Source organism: Prionailurus bengalensis, chromosome B3 (assembly GCF_016509475.1).
Source record: "Prionailurus bengalensis isolate Pbe53 chromosome B3, Fcat_Pben_1.1_paternal_pri, whole genome shotgun sequence".
NCBI lineage: Eukaryota > Metazoa > Chordata > Mammalia > Carnivora > Felidae > Prionailurus > Prionailurus bengalensis.
Window position 1 is genome coordinate 46,771,466 of NC_057355.1, and position 20,620 is coordinate 46,792,085.

The following is a 20,620-nucleotide window of genomic DNA, read 5'->3' on the forward strand; positions in this document are numbered from 1 at the left end:
GATACTGTCCTATAGATGTTATTCCTGCTTAGATACATGGTGAGGGATGGCCGGAGAGGAGACCAGAAGTGTTGGTTGGGACCAGATTATGAAGAAACCTACCCCTTGGGGAAGAAGCATGTTTATTTCTTTTGGAACAGTGCAGATGGCCACTTGAAGGTTATGTAGCAATGCAGGAAGTGACATCAGAGTGCCAGTCTGATATAGATACCAGTGTCCAGGGCTGAGGGTGAAGGTGCCAGACTGTGTGGGTTTTGAGTCCCAGTTCTGCCACATGCCTGGCTGTGGGTGAACTCCTCTATATCTCTGAGCTTCAGCTTTGTCATCTGTAAAACAGGGATAATAATAGTATTGACCTCAGATGATAATTTTGAGTATTTAACGAGTTAATATATGTGAAGTGTCTAGAACAGTGCTGGGAACGTAGTAAGCCTTATATGTTAACTTTTGTTATTATTCGCTTGATTGGTTGGGTTTTCAATTCTGACTTTACAGGAAAAGTCCTAATTATATTCTTTTTGCTGCTTTTGGCCTAACTGAACATAGATCTTTCACTTAAAGTTGTAGTCTAGTAGAGTTGGGGACGGTGGGAGGTGGGAACCGGTAATGTTACGAGGAATGGAAAAGCTCTGTACTTAGCATTTAGAGACCTGCGTTCAAGTTTTTGCCTTGTACATTATTTGCAGTATAAACTTGCATTTGTAACATGAGCCTTCATTTACACATCTAGAAGGAAAATACCTGCATCACAGGTATGTTACACAGATTAAATGAAATAGTAAAAATGCTTGGTATACAGTGGTCATCTAATAATGTTAATAAATCTGAATTACTAATCGAATATGTGTTATCCATGTACTTTGGGTTAAAACAAATTCCTCTCCCAGGCTCACTCTCTGCACGTGGTTTTCATATTTACTGTGTGGGGAGGCATGTGTAGATGGGCTGTGTTAGCACAGCTCTTGAAGGACTTACTCATCAGACAATCCTGTCTTTTCACCTGTGGGTTCACAGAGCCATTGCTTTGTTTCTTCGGCTTTTTTTTTTTTTTTTTTTTTTTTTTTTTGATGAAGCCCAAGTCCTGTTCTCAGAAGGATGTTCTCCTGGCTTCTGTCAGGCAGGTGTAGCTCTTTGGTTGGGTTTCCTTGGTTTCCTTGGGTTTCTTTGGTTGGGAGGCACACAAATTACCGGGCTAGTGTTTTATAAAGTTGGAACATAAAGTATAGTATCTTTGAAGCGTATTCCCAGTGGGTGTTCCATAAATCCTTTTAAATGTTGTTGTCATGTCCTATTATTAGATCCGTTGCTGTGACAGTCCTGCCCTCTGCCATGCCGAACGCTCACTTGAAGGGCGGGCGCTGGTTCTTACCTATTTCTGTCACCCCCAGTGCCTAGCGCAGAGCCTGATGAATGGTAGGTGGGTAATGGATGATTGTGACTAGAGGGAGAGCCCACGACTTCAAGGGAGGTAGAGAAAAGATGCCAGCTGCCTCGCACCATGCAGCTCTCCTTCCTGTTCTTCTTTTCTCTCTCTCTTTCCAGCGCCTCCTCCCAATAACCAGTGTCGTGAGTCACTTACCAGCCTTATTCACCATTTTAGAAGATAATACAGTATTTCTTTCATGCTCTCCCCTTACAAAAATGAAAGGTGACGTGTCTTTATTATAAAGAAATGGCCCCAGCCACTTCTGGAAAAACTGTAGTGGTTAATCAGTTACTTTTAATTTAAATATATATGCTTAATGCTGAATTACATTGTAAAACTCCCAGGCTGATTTATGGTCTCAGTCCGCCTTAATTAACATCGATTCTAGGAGAGTAGTAAATGGGAACGGCCTTCACAATTGAGGCTGAACAATGAACTCTCTGGGTGTTGTCCAATTTGTAACATGATTTACATGGAACAAGCCCTTCCTTTCCCAGGGTTATCCCTTTTTCATCTGGTGTGTAGGACGGGTTATATATAATCCATAGATAGGAGCATTTGCTGTCAAATACTTTTGCTGATTTAGAGCCGGGCCACAAAATGGTCACTATTAATAAAGAAGGAGAAAAAACCCTAATCTGAGGCTTTGCAGGGATTCCAGGTTCTTGCTATGTGTCATCGCTTGTCCAGTCTGTGGCATTTTTACGAAGTGGCCATAATGTAAGTCAGATTAAATGCACAGGATATATACATTTAATCAACAGCCATTGGAGTCTATGGTGCTGGAAGAGTTATAAGAGCCCTGTGAATGCAAATTTATTGCAAAAGAATTCAAGGAGTGGGGGAATGAACGTCTGCTGAATGGTACTACCTGACACGGGACACCAAAAAACTTTCCAGAGTGAGTGATTTAAGTGTAAGGTTTGGCTTGTAAAGCTGCCAGCTGCTTGGTTTCAAAACTTGAAACATTTCCAAAACATTGGATGAGGCACTTTATATGTGCACTAGAGTAAATACTCTGGTTTTACTGCCAATTTAAATGTGCTCAGTTTACAGTAATGAGCTTGTATAGGCATTACCTTGTTTATAGAAAGTGGAACAGGAAGAAATGAACATTAACCATTACCAGTAGCAATTCCCATTGCCTTCTACCACAACACTGATGGTAAGTATAGTTTCTTCCGATTTGGGAATATGTCACAACTGACATTGGTGTGCACTTGGCTTTAATGCCATGTTGCTTCAACAGAGTAACAAATGCTGTAATTCAATGTGACTCTGATAAGGCGGCTCAGACCAGTTGGCTGTTTCTTACTCTTTTCTTAAAACAGATGTCAAGAGCATTCTCAGATATGGGGATCATGGGGCAGTGGGGTAGGTAGGATTGATGATATATAATTGAGTTTGTTTTAGCCAGGTCTGTTCTCTACAAGTGAGTCAGTCATTGGAATGATTTATTTTCTCTTTAAAGAATTTTTTGGTGGTTGACACGCTACATGGAAGCAGTGGCCTTTGTCTTTTGGGATGTCTGGCGCAAGTACCCCCTTAGCCCTCTTGTACCCTTGGGATCATATACTGGAGACAGACAGGTATATTTAACCTGAAAGACGTAATTTGCTCATCCTGGAAAAGAAAGAAAATCCGGAAATCTAAGGAGACACTAGCAGGCCCTAAGCACCTACTTAGTACAAACTTTTGAGGAAGATAAGGGAAGGGAAGATGGAATGGGAGGGTGTTAACAGGAAGAGTCCATGGAAACCTGCATCTTAAGAGACTCATCCTCTTGAGTTCAGCTGTGTTTAGACTAGACTTTTTATAACAAAATTGTCCTTACTGATTGCCTGGAACTCCTTGTCTTTATCTCTGCAATCGTTTGCTTGGCTTTTGAGAACCTTTTGGCCCAAGTACACATACTTAGGATTCCGGATTATGCTACCCAAGAATACCACGATTCCCCTACAGTGTAATCCCTTCTCCACTCCGTGGGCTACTAGTGAAATTCAGGTATTGACCAAAACCACGAACCCAAGATGTGTCTGCAGATAGCAGGATTGTGATGACACAAGTCGATGGCTGGGTCTCAAATTGTTCTCCGCCAGGGGCTCTGTATGTGTTCTGGCTGGTCTTGCTTTAATGCTTTTTCTAACTGTATTTTCATGTGAAAAAAGGAAAGAAATCTAGTTATCCAGTCTTGAACAGTTCAAAATATTGAACACCTGAATGTTCATAGGAGATGAGTTCCAGCTCTTTCTATTTTCCCTGTCTCAACGTTTTCTTTTCCCACTACCCCCATTTCTCTTCATCATGGTTCCCCTTTCGATTCATTGTTTCTCAGTGGGAAATCTGTAAGGCTTATTTTTCTCAGACTCTTCAATTCTAACAACTACATTTAAAAAAAAATATTTGTTTTCTAACACTACTTTTTTCAGTATTCATTTTCCATATCTTTTCAAAGTTTCTTCTTCCTGTATCCTCTGCCGTATTTTTCACTCCTTTTAGGCACAGCTCTCTCTTAATGTATCAATTTACAACATTGGAAAGAATCTTTTCTCAGGTCTCCCTTCTTTCTGTGAGTGTGACCGGCTTTCTGACCTATGTCCTCTCTGGATTTTCGTGGTTTGGAGGACCTGCGTGCTGGAAGGCACCCTGCTTACTCTGAAGCCAGTGCCGCGGTAGAGGCTGGGGCTGGGTTTCCAGGGCGCTCAACCCCTGGAGCTGCTGCTAGGGTCTGGGGACTCCTGGAGGGAAGGAGAGCAGCTAAACTTGGATTTCTTCCTTCTCTGTCACACTTCCTAAACGAGTGTATCAGATAATCTTCAGAGAGGAGCTGAAGTCGAGGAGGAGGGGTAGATCGGGCCAGCTGAATCATCTTATTAGGGATAGAATTTCTTTCCTTTACCTTATCCTTTCCCTACCCTGGGTCATACTCGCTCATTATTTCTTGTTTTCCTGAAGTGTTCTTCTAACATGTCAGCCCACACCGCTATCTCCCTTCTCTGAGGTACACTCCTGCAGTGGTTATCTCTACCATTCATCTTGGCACTAAATCATAGAGTGCCTTACATTATTTAACTTTCCTGAAAGTAATCTTGTCTCTGAAACACAATTATAAGTTCCAGCACAGCAGAGAGCAGAGTACATGTCTTCTGTGGGTTTTCAGTAGAATCTAAAACAACTCGGTGTTTAGAGTAGGCCTTTTGTTTTTTTGTTTTTAGATTTTATTTTTAAGCAATCTCCATACCCAGTGTGGGGCTTGAACCCACAACCCTGAGATCAAGAATCACATGTTTCACCAACTGAGCCAGTGAGGTGCCCTTAAAATAGGCTTTCAATGAACATTTGGCAGTTTTTTTCCTGCAAAATCAAATTTCTGCTCAGCTCTTCCTTTTTCTGTTAGTTCCACCTTTTTTGTTTTGTTTTGTTTTCTATCGAATCTTTTTCTACAGGGGAGGATTGGGAGAGAGTTTTGCAGGTCCCTCAATTTTGTGAGGAGGTTACATTGCAACTAAGAGCCATAACTCTTCTTGAGACTGTTTCTTAGAGCATAATTTTTAAAGTCACATAATTTAACGGGTTAATAGTTGCTGCCAAAAGTTGCTGCCCAGGATTTCCACTTCTGGCTGTAAGGTAAGCAATATACTGTAATGGACCCTTTTGTCGCAGCGCAACCAGATCTTGCATGAACTAATGTGTGTGTATAAATATATGCGTTTAAATTTCATTTCCCGGGGCGCCTAGGTGGTGCAGTCGGTTAAGCGTCCGACTTCAGCCAGGTCACGATCTCGCGGTCCGTGAGTTCGAGCCCCGCGTCAGGCTCTGGGCTGATGGCTCGGAGCCTGGAGCCTGTTTCCGATTCTGTGTCTCCCTCTCTCTCTGCCCCTCCCCCGTTCATGCTCTGTCTCTCTCTGTCCCAAAAATAAATAAACGTTGAAAAAAAAAATTTCATTTCCCAATGATTTATTGATAGTATATTGATCTCGTATCCTGGGACTTTGCTAAATTATACTTTCAGCGTTTTTTTTGTAGATTTCTTAGGAATTTCCAGACAGGCAATCATGTCTGAAGAAAAAAAGACAATATCACTTTATTTTCAACCTTTTTGCCTTTCATTTTTTCTCTTTTATTATACGGTGTGGCATGAAATATTATTACAGTATGTAATTGAAACAGCTATCCATGCATACATTAATATTAAAATGAGTTGGGAACGGAAGGAAAATGCAAAAGCTGGGTTTTCTATAAAAGCAAATGCTGCTATTAGTTCTAAGAGTAGTAAAGTAAGCCTCCATCAAACAGCAGCAGAATACACATTCTTCTCAAGTTCATATGGAGCATTCACTAAGATAGACCACATTCTAGACCATAAAACACACTTCAACAAATTTAAAAGAGTAGAAATCATATAAAAAATACTCCCAGACCACAATAGAGTAAAACTATAAATTAATAGCAGAAAACTGGAAAATCCCAAAATATTTGGAGATTAAAGAACATATTTCTAAATAACACATGAATCAAAGAATAAGCCTCAAGAGAAATTTAAAATGTTTTAAACTAAATGAAAATACAACTTACCAAAATTTGTGGGATGCAGTGAAAATGGTAGAGGAAAATTTACAGCATTGAGTTGCATATATTAGAAAATAAGAAATAATCCAAGTTTCTACCTTAGAAAACTAGAAGAAGAAGAGCTATATAAATCTAAAGCAAGCAGAAGAAGAATAATAAAAAATTATAGCAGAAATCAGTGAAATTGAAAACAGAAAACAATAGAGAATATCACTAAAACCATGGACTGGTTCTTTGAAAAGGTCAATAAAATTGATAAATATCTAGCTTGTCTAACAAAGAGAAAAAGCGAGAAGACATAAATTTTGAATACCAGAAATGAAAGAGGGACCATCAATGGACATTATAAGGATGATAAAGGAATTTTGTGAGCAAATCTATGCCCACAAATTTGATAACTAATGGGCAAATTATCTATCTATCTGTCTTTTTTTTTTATTTTAAAAAGAGAGCATAGGGGAGAGGGAGAGGGAGAGAGAGAATCTTAAGCAGGCTCCATGCTCAGCATGGAGCCCAGTGCTGGGCTGGATCTCATGACCAGGAGATTATGACCTTAGCCAAAATCAAGAGTCAAACCCTTAACCAACTGAGCCACCCAGATGCTCCAATGGGTCAATTTCTTGAAAGACAGATTTTACCAAAAGTCACACAAGGAGAAATAGATAAATAGCCCTGTATTTATTGAAGAAATTGAACACGTAGCTAAAAAACCTTTTTGACAGAGAAAACTCCAAGCCCAGATACTTTTACCGGCAAATTCTATCAAATATTTAAGGACAAAATAATGCCACTTCTACGAAAACTCTTCCAGAAAATTGAAGAGAGGAGAAGAATCCTTTCCATCTTACTCTTTGAGACCAGAATTACCCAGATACCAATACCAAAGACATTTTAAAAATACAGAAATTCTTAAAATCTTAACACCTACCAACTTGGCACCCACTCCTGAGATATTCGTCGCTTGTTGCCCGCCTCTCCATGGTTCTTTTGAAAAGAAATGATCTTGACCCAAACTTGGCCCTTTAATGGCTTCAAACATACGTGGCTTTTCTTCTTTATGGTTACATATATTTGGACCCAAGGGTAATTATTTCATTTACATCTGGAGGTGCTTCAAAAAATGTCCTGAAACCAACCAAGTGCTCTTCTCAGGAGGTTGACCTAAGAGATGCACAAAAAAGGAATAGTTGGTGGTGGGAACCAAGGATGGAAACTCATATTGGCTAACCCTAAATGGGCCCATATAAATTTAAGAAGTCGAATTAGTAATTAGTAACCTTCCAAAAATAAAAGAGCACTGGTCCAGATTTTTTTAAATGTTTATTATTGAGAGAGAGAGCAAGCAGGGGAGGGGCAAGTAGAGAGGGGGACAGAGGATCTGAAGTGGACTCTACACTGACAGCAGCGAGCCCATTGTGGGGCTTGAACTCATGAACCTTGAGATCATGACCTGAGTTGAAGTCGGATGTTCACCCAACTGAGCCACCCAGATGCCCCTGGTCCAGATGGTTTTAGTGGTGATTTCTAGCAAACATACCAATTCTGTGTAGTATTTTCCAGAAAATAGAAGCAAAAGGATCACTCCCTAACTCATCTAATATGGCCAGCATTACTGTAATACTAAAACCAGATAAAGACATACAGGAAAGGAAAACTACAGACCAATACCTCTTATTAACATAAATGCAAATACTGTAAAAAATGTTGACACATAAAATCCAACAGTATATTATACACCACAACAAAGTGGGATTTATTCCAGGTATACAAGACTGGTTCAGAATTCAAAAATCATTTATTATGATCTGTTACATCAACAGGCTAATGAAAAAAACTCATACGATAGCATCTGTACATTTAGAATTAGCATTTGACAAAATCCAACACCCATTCATGGTAAAAAAAAAAAAAAAAACAACAACAAAAAACTCTCCACAAACTAAAAATAAAGGAATTTCCTCAACTGGATGATAAATACCTACATAAAACCTCTTGCTGAACATCATGCTTAATGACAAGAAATTATATAGATGCTTTCTATGAATAGGAACAAGAAACCCCTTTTTGCCACTCCTGTTGAACATTGTGCTGAAAGTCCTACCTAATACAGTAAAACCAGAAAAGGAAATAACAGGTATATAGACTGGGAAGGAAGAAATAAAACTGTCTCTGTTCATAAATAACATGATTGTCTAGGTAGAAAATCCCTAAGAATTCAAACACACAAAAAAGAGAAAAAAACCCTTCTGGAACTAATAAACAATTATAGGATATAAGGATAATGTACAAAAATCATTTTATATTCACTAATAAAATAACCTAAAATTTATAAAGATATAAATGAAGACTGTAAGAGATATACTGACAAATCCACAACCAAAGCAAGAGATTTCAACACAGCTTTTTAATTATTGGTAGGACATACAGATAAAATGTTAATAACAATTCATTTGTTGCATTACTGGTGATGTTAACCTTGATTGCTTGATTAAGGTGCTGTCTGTCAAGTTTCTCTAATAAAGTTTCTATTTTTCCCTTTGTAATTAGGAAGTATCTTGTGGGAATATACTTTGAGACTACATTAACATCCAATTTTTCATTATACTTTTACCCACCAATTTTATCATCCACTGATGATTTTGCCTCCAGCAATTACTACTATGATGTTTGACAAATGGTGATTATCTAATTCCACCATTCCTTCACAACTGTTAGTTGGAATTCTCCTATGAAGCAGAACTTAATCTTATCCCCCCATTTATATATTCATTAAAATAATTTGTATCATTATGGGCTCTTGAGTGCCTTTTTCATTCTATGAGTAATCATTGCTATCATTATTTATTTTGTTGCTTAAATTATGTCAGTATTGGCCATTGGGAGCCTGGTTAGGGAAGAACTATTGATATAGTATTCAAAATTTTTGAAATAGCCTAGAGAAGCTGAAAATCTTCAAGTATTAGAGGTATTTGCTAGTAGGTGTACCAACAAAGTTATCAGTACAAGTTTTTTAAGTGTCATAAGGCTAGGTCTACAAAAAGAATAACCTAGTAAAAATCAAATATTTTAACCTTCAGCATACCAGGAAAAATAGTCATCACATTTACCATCTGGGTCTGTTGGATCCTTTGTATGCTTAAAATTTTAAGTTATTTTATGAAAAATGTACAGCAGTAGTAATAGTGAAACCCACAAAATTAGAACTTAAACATAGCAAACCAAATTATTCTTCCATATTTTCCTGGATATTTAGAGGTATTGGCCAGGAATGGGTTAAGGGCCTTTGAATCTAACTATCTGCTTATCAGCCATCATGTATGAAACAGGAAATATTCATGTCATAAATACTGATTCCAGATTTTAAACATATCTCTAATAGGTTACAGCTTATTGTTACTTCTGGTTCTTGTATGTGCATTTTCACAATGTAATGCTACTGAAAAGTTTGAGTGCTTATAATTTTGTATTAAAGAGGATGGCTATCTTTGTGTTCCATAATTATAGGATGTTTCCATTTTTAGGTTTTTTTTAAAGTTTGTTTATTTTGAGAGAGAGTACATGGGGTAGGGGCAGAGAGAAAGGGGGAGAGAATCTGAAGCATGCTCTGTGCTGAATGTACAGAGCCCAACACAGGTCTCAATCCCATGAACCTGTGAGTTCATGACCTGAGCCAAAATCGAGAGTCAGATGCTCAATCGATGCCCCTGTTTTTAATATCTAATTTAAATTTCTAATTTAAACGTAGATTAGATTGATCAATGAAAATTTTTATTTCTACATAATATGTGTCCTCTAGTCACCTTTGTGTATACACCTACCTTCAGTATTTGTCCACTTATGAATCATATCAAGTAAACTTTTACACACAGATATCATAAAAGATAAAAGAATTATCACATATCCTTTTAGCAAAACACGGTGATCCAGGTTCTTGTTGCAAAATACTAAATAATTAACTCTGTCCTATTAAATGACTGAGTTAGAATATCATGTTTTCTTGGTGTATTCATAAATATCTTGTTTGCTCTTTAATTCCTGAGTTTGAGAAAATAGTCCGAACTTTTGCTTCGTCAACTTCATTCTCATCAGTAGAGTCTCCAGTGTTTCTCTCTCTTTGCCTTCATCTTCTGAATCATTTACGGTTGTGAAATATCTTTCTCTGTAATCTTCTCTTACTCATGATGGACTGAAATGAAAAAATTCTGAGTTCCTAAATGCATTCAATGAAATCTAAAAAGAATATGACAAAGATGGTGTCTCCAGACTTCTTTTATGTGCTTTCAAAAGATGATGCATTAGTTTGGACAACACAATATGAAAACTGAAGGATGATGAAATAGTTGTAATTATTTATTCATTCTATGGCAGTTCCACAATTTTTTGTTTTGTTCTTTTTTTGCATGGTTGGAAATAATTGAGTGATGATGAAGTAATTCCTAGGATGACAAAATAGCAAAAGATCACTAAGGTCCTGTAGTGTATCTTATATTTATAAGATGATCCATGCACCTAAATGAAAACAGTAAGAGAATGAATGAGTTTTATCCTGTTAAAAAATAAGTAATTTTTCTCCTTGATCTTTGGAAGACCTCTAAGAATCAATAAAGGTCATTAAATCTCAATTCTTACAGATAGTTAGAACTGCTCAGTAAAGAAACTTAAAAACTAAAATTGGATTAAAAAGGTTAAGTCTCTGTCAAATTGTGAATAAAGAGAATAAGGCATATTGGCAAGACCCCTCTTCCTTAAACTGATAATTTTATCAGATAATTTTATCAGAGACTGATAATGCTCTAGAAGTGAAACTAACCTCTCAGTTGTTGTCCTTTGTTACCTTGGAGGTCATACTGTGTTTCAAAGGAGTGTGCAGATATGATCAACTGTGAACTGTTAGGAAGTTTGTTACATGGAGTGGGAAGAGAACTAGACCAGGAGTCCAAGAACTATAGATCTAATTTAGGCTTGGACACCAACTCGTTTCTTTGGACTGAGCAATCCCGCAGACTCTGATAACACTGGAAGGAGCAGTAGACTAGTCAGAGCCATAATGAGAACCTGCTTCATCAGACTCTTAACCTCCCATCCTCACAACTTTCTCATCTTTGGTAGTGGTAATAAAATTCTGCCATTAAGGTTGTGAATATTTAGTGAGTTACTAGAGACTGTAAGACCCTGGAGGGCTGGCACTGCTAGTCCTCTTTGCCTGTCCTAGGTCTAGGAGTATTTAAGTACTTATTGAATAAATGAATACATTACATTTAGAAATTGTTTATAAATTGTTGTAAATTATAAAGCATGTTTATAAATCGTACACTTAAAATTTCTACAATTACAAGGCCATTGTGTTTATGCTTGTTACTTTTGAATTAAGTGCTTATGCAGATTTAAGGTCTTTTTTCTCTTTTGTCTTAACAAGGGGAAACATAGGCTTCATTGTTTTATCAAATCAAGGCAAAATAAAGCTTTGGAATAATCTAGAACTTAGTATTTAAAATTGTAGATGTCTTCATTTAGCCTAATCTGTAATTTACTAAAATGGCAGACAATAACAAATCAATTTATCCTTGTGTTTGTTCTAAATTGACTGATGGCTTCTGACTTCAGAAATTTTCATGGTAATGCTATAAATTTTATAGAGTAAAATATCTTTGTGTATTCTTTGAGCTGTCATAGTCCAAACATTTTGTTTGGGTTTCTCTCTTTAATATCAATAAAAATTTTTACATTTCTTTGCCTATATTTTCTCCTTTTCTTCAACTCAGTCCTTACAAATCTTCTGAGATACTAACTTGAATATTTTTTTAACTATAAGTCTCTTTGCCATTTTAATATAATCTCCATTTCCTTTATAAGGAAACCAAGACTCTTAAGAAATTCTTGAGAGACCAGTTTGAAAGACAGGCCTTTTCCCTTTGCTGAGTCGTGTAGCCTACCCAGCAAAGGGGAAGAAATCTAACTTGGATTTACACACGTAACTTGTTTAACTCACCAGTTAGAGTCATTGCACAGTTCAGGATCTGACTATAAATTAAGTGAATGCTTACTTATTTCAGCACCCTTCAAGTTCCCTGTGAAGTTACTTATGCCTCTGAGAGAGAAACTAGGATCTAAAGCGTGGTGACTCTCTGTTCCATGGTATTTACTCCTTTTGGATATTGGCCAGAGTTCGGACAGTCAGTAAATATTTTCTCAGCTTTGTGTATTGTTTGTATGTATGTGAGACTCTGTGCTTCCATCTTTGCTTGACTCCCTCACTGGTTGGCAGGTTCACTAAAGGTAAGAACTATGTTTAATCTTTGGATAAACTTGAGATAAAAATATCATAGAGGAAATTTATGAATTTGGGGAGAGGCTGGACTGCATACTGTTAAGGGTCTCTTGTAATGCTTCAAATTCTATACTTACGTGTCAACAAACATATAGAACAAATATCACTACCATGGCACTTCCATAATCCTTCACCATTGGTTGGCTTCCTATCACGTGTCTCACCGATCCCCTTCTGTTGTCTACTTCCGTAGATTTTTATTAACAACGAGTGGCAGAACTCAGAGAGCGGGAGAGTGTTCCCTGTCTATAATCCAGCCACAGGAGAGCAGGTGTGTGAAGTTCAAGAAGCAGACAAGGTATGTCCTTCTTAGAAAAAGATTCCCTATGAAATAACTGCCTTCAGACAACAGAGCACTAAGCTTATCCTCCCCAGACACCAGCGCTGATGTTCATTCATCACCTTTTTCATCGAAGCAGGTGGTTCTTCCTTTATCTGGAGTGTTCTCTCTCTTCAGTTGTGCCTCTTCCTCTCTAACAGGCAGATATAGACAAAGCAGTGCAGGCAGCCCGCCTGGCTTTCTCTCTTGGTTCAGTGTGGAGAAGGATGGATGCTTCAGAAAGAGGCCGTCTGTTGGATAAGCTTGCAGACTTGGTGGAGCGAGACAGGGCAGTTCTTGCAGTAAGTAGCCTAAAAAAACATTAAGTCTTTACCCTAAATTTACTACTCCACTGAAATGTAGATTCCTCAGCCTTTCTGAAAATGTGGTGTGAAGTCGATTTGGGGGACAAGCTGAAGAGAACATAATACACATGAAATATGAGAGGTGTTTGGCTTTTGGGATCAGATGGGGAGGTGCAAGACTAGCTGAGGGTCTCTTCTTAGTAAATTTTGAAGAACAAAACCATAGCTTCCCATGACTAGAAAGGACGTTCTTGTCATCCTTTCCAACCTTAGCCCACCCTCAATCGACAAATCAAAACAAAAACAGTTAAGCAGCAGGAGAGTCACCATGAAGCTTAGGGAAAACCAACACCAAATGATTCATTTGAGGATCAAATAGGACTGTTTTTTTACCTCCCCAGAGTTAACCTCTCTTGACTAAAGAGAATCCTTCAGAAGCAGAGGGCCTCTCAGGCACTTCTGCCCCCTTTTTTCTTCTGCCACTTTCTAGAACCAGGGGATAGGAGAGAGAGCAGGAGACAGCAACTGTCTTTCGCTAAATCATTTTCTCACATAAGGAGCATCCTCTCTCCTAGTGGTTTTTGTATTTGTTTGTTTTTGCTATTTATAAAATAAAAGTCTGTTTCTTAGGGAATACGAACTGCCTGAAACTGGAACCATTTGGGAATGTCTGTGTTGTGCACCAGGGATCTCCTCCTGGATAACCCACTGTTGATCAGTTAACGTTTAGGGCGTCCTTGTTCAGTCAGGCGTTCAAACCGTGAACACTGTATCCTACCCTTCACGTGGGAAAACAGAGCACAATTGGGCTTGCTCTGGGAGGGGGAAGCCTTATGTCCTTCCTCAGTGTCGCTGCTGCCATCATTCTTCCAGCCATCCCCTTCCAAGATCTGTTCATAGTGTGGGAACAAAAATGAATCCTTTATGGAGATTATTTGGAACTCTGGCCCCTGTAACATTTACTTCTCTATAAAAACATTATCTAATCTGGTACTTCAAGGAAGACTGTTCCAGTGAGGTGTTTATGCGTTTTGCAATAAAGGTGTTTGTTCCAGTAAAGTAGCTCCTTCTCAGATGTTCACAAGACACTGACCTATTAGAGACTCGGAAAAGCCCTAGTCACTATTTCTCAGATTTGTTTAAGCCTGAACACTATTTTTCTGGCTAATCTATCAGTATCGTGCAAAACTGAATTCTTTGGAACACTTAGGGGGAAATGGTGGTCTGCAGGCTTATGTCTTCACTGGATTATGATTTCTTCAAGCGTGAGGACTGTATTTTACTTCTTTTGTGTTCCTGGGACATAAATGGTCAGGTAGAGAGGGCATATAGATTGTCTGTAAGTGTCTGTTTAATTGAGTGAAATCTATACAATATTTACAACATTAGACTAGAGTGTGTGTGTGTATATATATGTGTACACATATATATATACACACATATATATACACATATATGTGTACACATATATATATATACATATATATATACATACACACATACTGCAGTTATATTTTCATGTCATAAAATTCACATGCCATTCTTTTTTGGACATATGCCTCACCGTGATCAGTTCCCTTTTGCCATTACACTTAAATGAGATTTCTGTTTTTAAAACACTCCTCAGGCCATGGGAGGAGTGATTTTTAATAAGAGATAGCCTCTGGAATAGACGGGAGCTTTTGACCAGAAAATGAAGTTAACACCTCATCCAAGTAAATATAATTAATCGAAAATAAACATAGGGCTGGCAACCCTCAGGTGAAATTGGCTGTTGTCAACAGCTCATTGGGACCATGTAGGTGGCTCAGATTCTGATGACTGGCTGCACTTCACTCTATACTGTGTGGAGCTTGGCTCTGTGCTGGCTGCCTGAAGAACATAATGCCCATCTCCTGAACATATACATGTTCTCAAAAGTACTGGGAAATAATTGGATTCCCGTTGGTAAAGGTGAGCCAATGTACAGTGATAAGTGATGGGATCTTTTAAAATGAGTCCTATCTTATATGCACGTGAGTCCCATCAGATCCTTACCCACGTGAGTGGGTATGTTGCCCTGTAAGTGATTGTATTTTTATGTCATCGAATGGGGAATATTTCCATCTTAGTTTTGTCAGCGCTCACATCATTTTCACACCAGTATGAGTAATAAAGTGTCCTCACAGAGAAGGACATGAGATTATAAACATATGTTTTTGCTTATTTTTAACTCATTAAACTTGTAACACCTTCAATATTTCTCAAGTCTAAATACTCCTTTCTCATTTCAGTGTGTCCATGTGGCTTTTTATGGTTGTTGCTACAATTCAAGCAGTTTAGGAACACCTCGTTCAAATAGAAACATTTGTAATCTACAACTGCTCAATATGTCTATTTTTATTCAATGGAACAGATACTTCACTTTTAATAGGTAATGGTTGTTAACATAAATATTTACCAAAAAGCAGCCCTGAAGTTGTTAAAGTGTGAGCTTCCCTAGAGGAGCTCTTGTTTATTTGATGGTAATAAATAAAGTCACTGTGCACGGTGGATATTCCATTTCTCAGCAGGGGTCTTGGCAGCGGTGGAAAATGCTTTATATTCTCATCAGTTGCATAAAGGCCCATGTCCCTGCTCCTCTTTATGGATTCAGATTACTGGTCTAGACTCCAGCACATCCCCACGCAGCTCTGATCATTAATATAACAGAAGCTGGTTTGACAGGCAGAACATTTCTTTATCGTTAGTTGAAGAAATGTTGTGTTTATGCATTTGGATAGTGGTTACTGGAGACGCACAGGCACAAAAACATGTGCATCCATATTCATTGTGGTTTTTACTAGAGACTTACCTAAACTGGCAGTACTAAAAAATCTTTTCATTTGGGAAATCAGAACTGACCAGCTATGAATCACTATTCATATTCATTCACGTTCTCGCTCTTCCATTTTCCTCTGCTCTAGAGATTATTTTGTGTGTCACTGGAAAGTTCTCTCCATTTCTTTTCGTACAGACCATGGAATCCCTAAATGGTGGCAAACCGTTCTTGCAAGCTTTTTACGTGGATTTGCAGGGGGTCATCAAAACTCTTCGGTACTACGCAGGCTGGGCTGATAAAATTCACGGGATGACCATTCCTGTAGGTAAGTGAAATCTGAGCACATCGAAAGGGAAACCAGAAACACACTCACCATCCAACACAAACAGTAGCCCCATAGAATGCAGATAGGAGCAACTCGTGTCAGACACATTACATATGAACCAAACATATTACATCACTAACTGTGACAACATCCCTGTTTCTGTATGTAGACAGTGTACATATTAAGTGCAGGGACAAGCCACTTACGTCACTACAGCAGTCGGCTGAGGCACACGTATGGGTTTGTCTGCTGCTAAGTACTCAGCACTGTGCTACGTTAGGTGCTGGGAGTGTGGAGAGGTATTGGACATGGGGAAGTCGGGAAAGTTATCAAGGACATTAAGACTTGGTCCTTTCCTTCCTGACTGTGAGATCTACTTCTTTGGAAGAGGACACTCTAAATGTTAACAGTTGTCTCTTAGAGGAGAGATTGTGGATAAGTTATTTCTCTTTTTTATATTTTTCTATATTTTCTGTAATAAGCATGAATTACTTTTTCAATCTGTAAACACAACAGCCATCCTTTCTTTTAAGATCCAGGTTAGGAGAGAAAACCAGCGGCACAGAGATCTCTATGGGAGAGTTACAGTTAGGTGCTGAGTTGTGTGGCCTTGCCTGTCAGTGGTGTAGTCCTTTAAAGGAGAGGTCGAATGTGCAGACTAAGTCAGTGGACAGGTCCCAATCGGCACACGAGGTGCCAGCCATCCAAATGCCAGATTGAGAGCTTTCACAGCAAGCCCAAGGGGAAGGCACTATTATAGCATCCTCACTGACAGAGGAAGTAACTGAGGGCTAGTGAAGTTAAGTAGTTTTCCTAATTCACCAGCAAGCAAGCTGTAGAGCCGAAATTCTGACATTAGAGCCTGGTGAATCACTTCACTAGCTGGTCCGTTTTCAATACTGGGAGGAAGAGGTAGGACAGGAAAGGGAATGACTGCAGGAGATGTGAGGGTGTTGGTAGTGGTGAGCAGACATAAGGACAGGAAATACATCTTCACCAGTGGCTCCTGGTGGCTGCTAAGTACCTTGCCCAGGCCTCTACCTAGGTTCTCTGGAAAACAGCCTGCTTTCCGTGTGCATCCTAGGAAGTGTGGAAAGCAGGGCTGGGCACTTTGGAGTGCCCCCTGAGGCCCTTCCCAGGCCAAGGGGTTGGTTTACCTGGAACGGGGGTGGCCGGCAGATAGTGCGGTGGGCTTAGAGCAGTTCTTCTCAAACTTCGATACACATACGTATCACTTGGGGTCTTTGTCAAATGCAGTTTCTGATGGACTAGGTCTGGGGTGAGACCTGAGGTTCTGCTTTCCTAACCAGCTGCCAGGTGATGCCTGTGCGGCTGGTTCTCTGCCTCAAGCAGCGAGGAGAGGGTACAGAGACTGGCACCAGCCAGTGGCTGTTGGGATGCTTCATTTAGGCATGGGGCAAGAGGAGGAATCACAGAGTGGAGAAGGGACAGAGATGAGACTTCAAAGGTCTATTTTAAAATTACCTCCATGATATACAGCAACATGTGGAATGTTAGCCTTTAGAAAATGGGTTTGCAGTTACAGACACTCTTCCTTGCCACCCATAGGTTTTCCTTGTTCAGTATGGAGAAGATTCCTCTTAGGGAATGTCAGACTCTGGGTTCAGTTTTGTCTGTGAAGATTTTACAGAATTCCTGTTCTCTAGCATCGCTGGCAGGATTTGGGAATGGCCTGAGTGGAGCAGGGTTACTAGGTAGTGTGAGCATATCTGTTGGAGGGCCTGAGAATTACAATTTTTGTTAAAAACAGGACGTGTGTCTTCCTTTTTAAGCTGGCCTTTCCTGTTTCAAGGCAGAAATGTAAATTAACAAGACCAAAGGCCCTGGTGTTTTTTTGCATGTCCTCCCCTTGCCGTTTCACTATTAAAACAAAATGTGTTTGGGGCATTTAAATATCTTTTTTAATGACTTATAAATAATCTTAGAAATGAGGTGAAACAGAAGGCTGTACACATAAATCTCTATTTGGCCTAACAATGTCTTGGTTGTCTTTTTCTTTCTTAGGAGAGAAGACCTTGATAAGATAGAGATTTATCGAGTCTCTGATGTTTGATGCCTTATTTTACTCTATCTGGCAAGAGGTGGTGTGTGTATAAGCCTCACTGTTTTCATGTGATGCTCTTTGGAGTTCCTGAGGATGTTGACCTAGGAGTTAGGAATACAGGGCTCAGAAAAGGCTTTCACAGAAGTCCCTCTCACTTTTATTCACACACTGGTGTTCAGCCTGTGAAGGAAAAAAGTGAGGAATTTTCTTATATGCTAAGTAGTTTTTAGTTTCCCTGTGTTTTCTTAAAGTGTGTTTAGAGGTGACGTGACTCTCAAGGGAGTCAGGAGAAGGCAGTACCCCTAGGAGGCTGGGGATCTGAGATGTAAGAGCTCTGGCTGTGGTGCTCCAAGCAGATGAGGGAAGGACGGAGGCAAACATGAACTTGGCAGCTTTCCTCTCTGTTCCAGGTTTAGGTACATTTGAGCTTGCCTGTTGTAGGCTACTGAGAATTCTGCTCATAGGCCCCTCTGGCTAGTTCAGTACTTAGGGATTCTAGCTGGACTGAACCCGGGGTGGGAGAGCATAGGGGAAAATCAGGAAAAGGGGGAGGGGTCATTATTATTCACTTATTTATTCTCAGATATGTTCAGTGAGTCCTTTTGTGTTTGTCATTTGTAACTCCATAATTTATCATCAGCTTGGTTTTGTCCCTTCTCAGGCTTTTCCACTGAAATCTAGAACATAAGGTTATTAGTCTCTAACCATGAGGTCTTCATTGTGTTACATACATTTCTCTGTGAAATACCTTAATTTTACATTTGGAATTACAACATAAAGGAATAATACATATTTGCACAGTACTTGATTGTGTAAACTATTTCACCCCCAGGACCTATGTGATTCTGTGTATGATCCCTGTGAAACAGTTTGGGTTTTAAAAGGTACTCCATTTTACAGATAAGAAAATGAGACAGCAAGGATTTAGTGTCTTGAACAAGGTTACATGGCTAGTAAGTGACAGGCCTGAGATTCAAACCCAGGTCTCTACTGGAGGCCCTCTTCTTATGGAGACTGGTTCAGTAGGACAGGATGATGAAGAGGCCAGTCACCCTGGTGAAGTCTTTAACCCTCTGAAGGTTTTTAGATCAATATGCTTTTTATTCTCGTTATTCATGGTAGTTATGTTATGTAACATCGGCTTGCACACTGAATCAGCAAATACCAAATCGTTGCTTCTAGAGGACATATGGGAATGAAAAGCACAGTTTAATGAAAAGCACAGTTCTTTCTGGTCACCTGTAAGAAGTAAACTGGAAAACTTGTTTTGTTTTATTTTTTGAGAAAGCGCTTGCACAGGTGAGAGATACCACGAGTGGAGGAGGGGCAGAGAGTGGGAGAGAGAGAATCCAAAGCAGGCTCCGTGCCCAGCGTGGAGCCCGGTGCGGGGTTCCATCTCAACCCTGAGGTCATGACCTGAGCCAAAATCAAGACATGGACACTTAACCAACTGAGCCACCAAGGCGCCCCAGAAAGCGTTTTTTTAATCTCAAAAATATAAGATTACTTAGTTTCATTGAAGGATATTCTGTGGTTCATCCAGTTTAGTATCTCTGACACTAAAGCATGAGAACCAAAAAGAGCAGGAGGAATTACACCATTGTCTCTTTCACTCCTTCCCGTTTAGGAAGGCAGGACAGTCTGCCAGCTAATGGGAAGAGCTCTTCCTTCATCTCCTGTATCAGATAACAACTTCGGCCTCTCAGTCATTCACTCTTTGCTTCATACAGTCATTCATTTTTTTGTTTTGTTGTGTTTTATTTGTTTGGGAGCATCTGCTGTGTTTCATGTCTTGTATAAAGCACTGGAGATACAAAGGTGAGTAAGTAAGATGTTCAAAGAATAGTAAAGAAAACAAGCCAATGGACAAACAATTGTGATATAGTGTAGCTCATTCAGCTATGGAGGCATGAATTTCTCCACTGGAGAGGCAATTCAGCCGGTAGTAAGGCTTCCTGGAGAGGGAAGCGGGACGTATGAGATGAGTGGGCATGTAAGTGAAAATGGAGGAGGCCATCACAGGTGGTGGTAATAGCCTGTACAGAGCATGGAGGGAGGAGAGTACGGTGCTGTAGTGGATCTGAAAGCGTAGCCGGGTTGAGAAGACTCTGGGGCTCTGGGGCCTGGTAAACCATGCTGCAAGTTTTATCACAGCAATGGTGAGTCACTGATTCATTTGAAATAGACAAATGCCTTGAACCAAATTGTGTTTTACAAGGAGCACTTTGATTATATAATGGGTACTTAGAACAAGGACCTGCTTTTTCCCCTCCCCCTGAAGGGTAACTTAGAATATTTGGGAAGAGGAGAAGTGGGTTATGGCATTAGCACTTTGAACTCTCCACTGGACAGCTCTTTCTCCCTCTGAATCGAGAGATTCTCCCATCCCTCTCTCTTCCCTCTCATACAAGGCCCACGGTCGGACATTACCACAGAATTGTGCGGTGTCAGTGTGATTGACAAGGGTCTCAGTGTTGTTCACT

The 20,620-nt window shown here is 39.5% G+C and overlaps 1 protein-coding gene across 6 annotated transcripts in view; it reads left to right on the plus strand.

Moving 5' to 3' along the window:
* The window catches only part of ALDH1A2 (aldehyde dehydrogenase 1 family member A2), a 100,494-nt gene that overhangs the window by 24,670 nt on the left and 55,204 nt on the right, over positions 1–20,620 (plus strand). For all 6 annotated transcript variants that reach the window (XR_006293282.1, XM_043555325.1, XM_043555326.1 and 3 more), the window contains 3 exons: positions 12,517–12,621; positions 12,804–12,944; positions 15,943–16,072. Coding sequence is in view for 5 of the 6 variants with exons in the window: in XM_043555325.1 (XP_043411260.1) it covers positions 12,517–12,621; positions 12,804–12,944; positions 15,943–16,072 (376 nt within the window). In the remaining variant the exon portion in view is untranslated. The remainder of the gene's footprint in view (positions 1–12,516; positions 12,622–12,803; positions 12,945–15,942; positions 16,073–20,620) is intronic.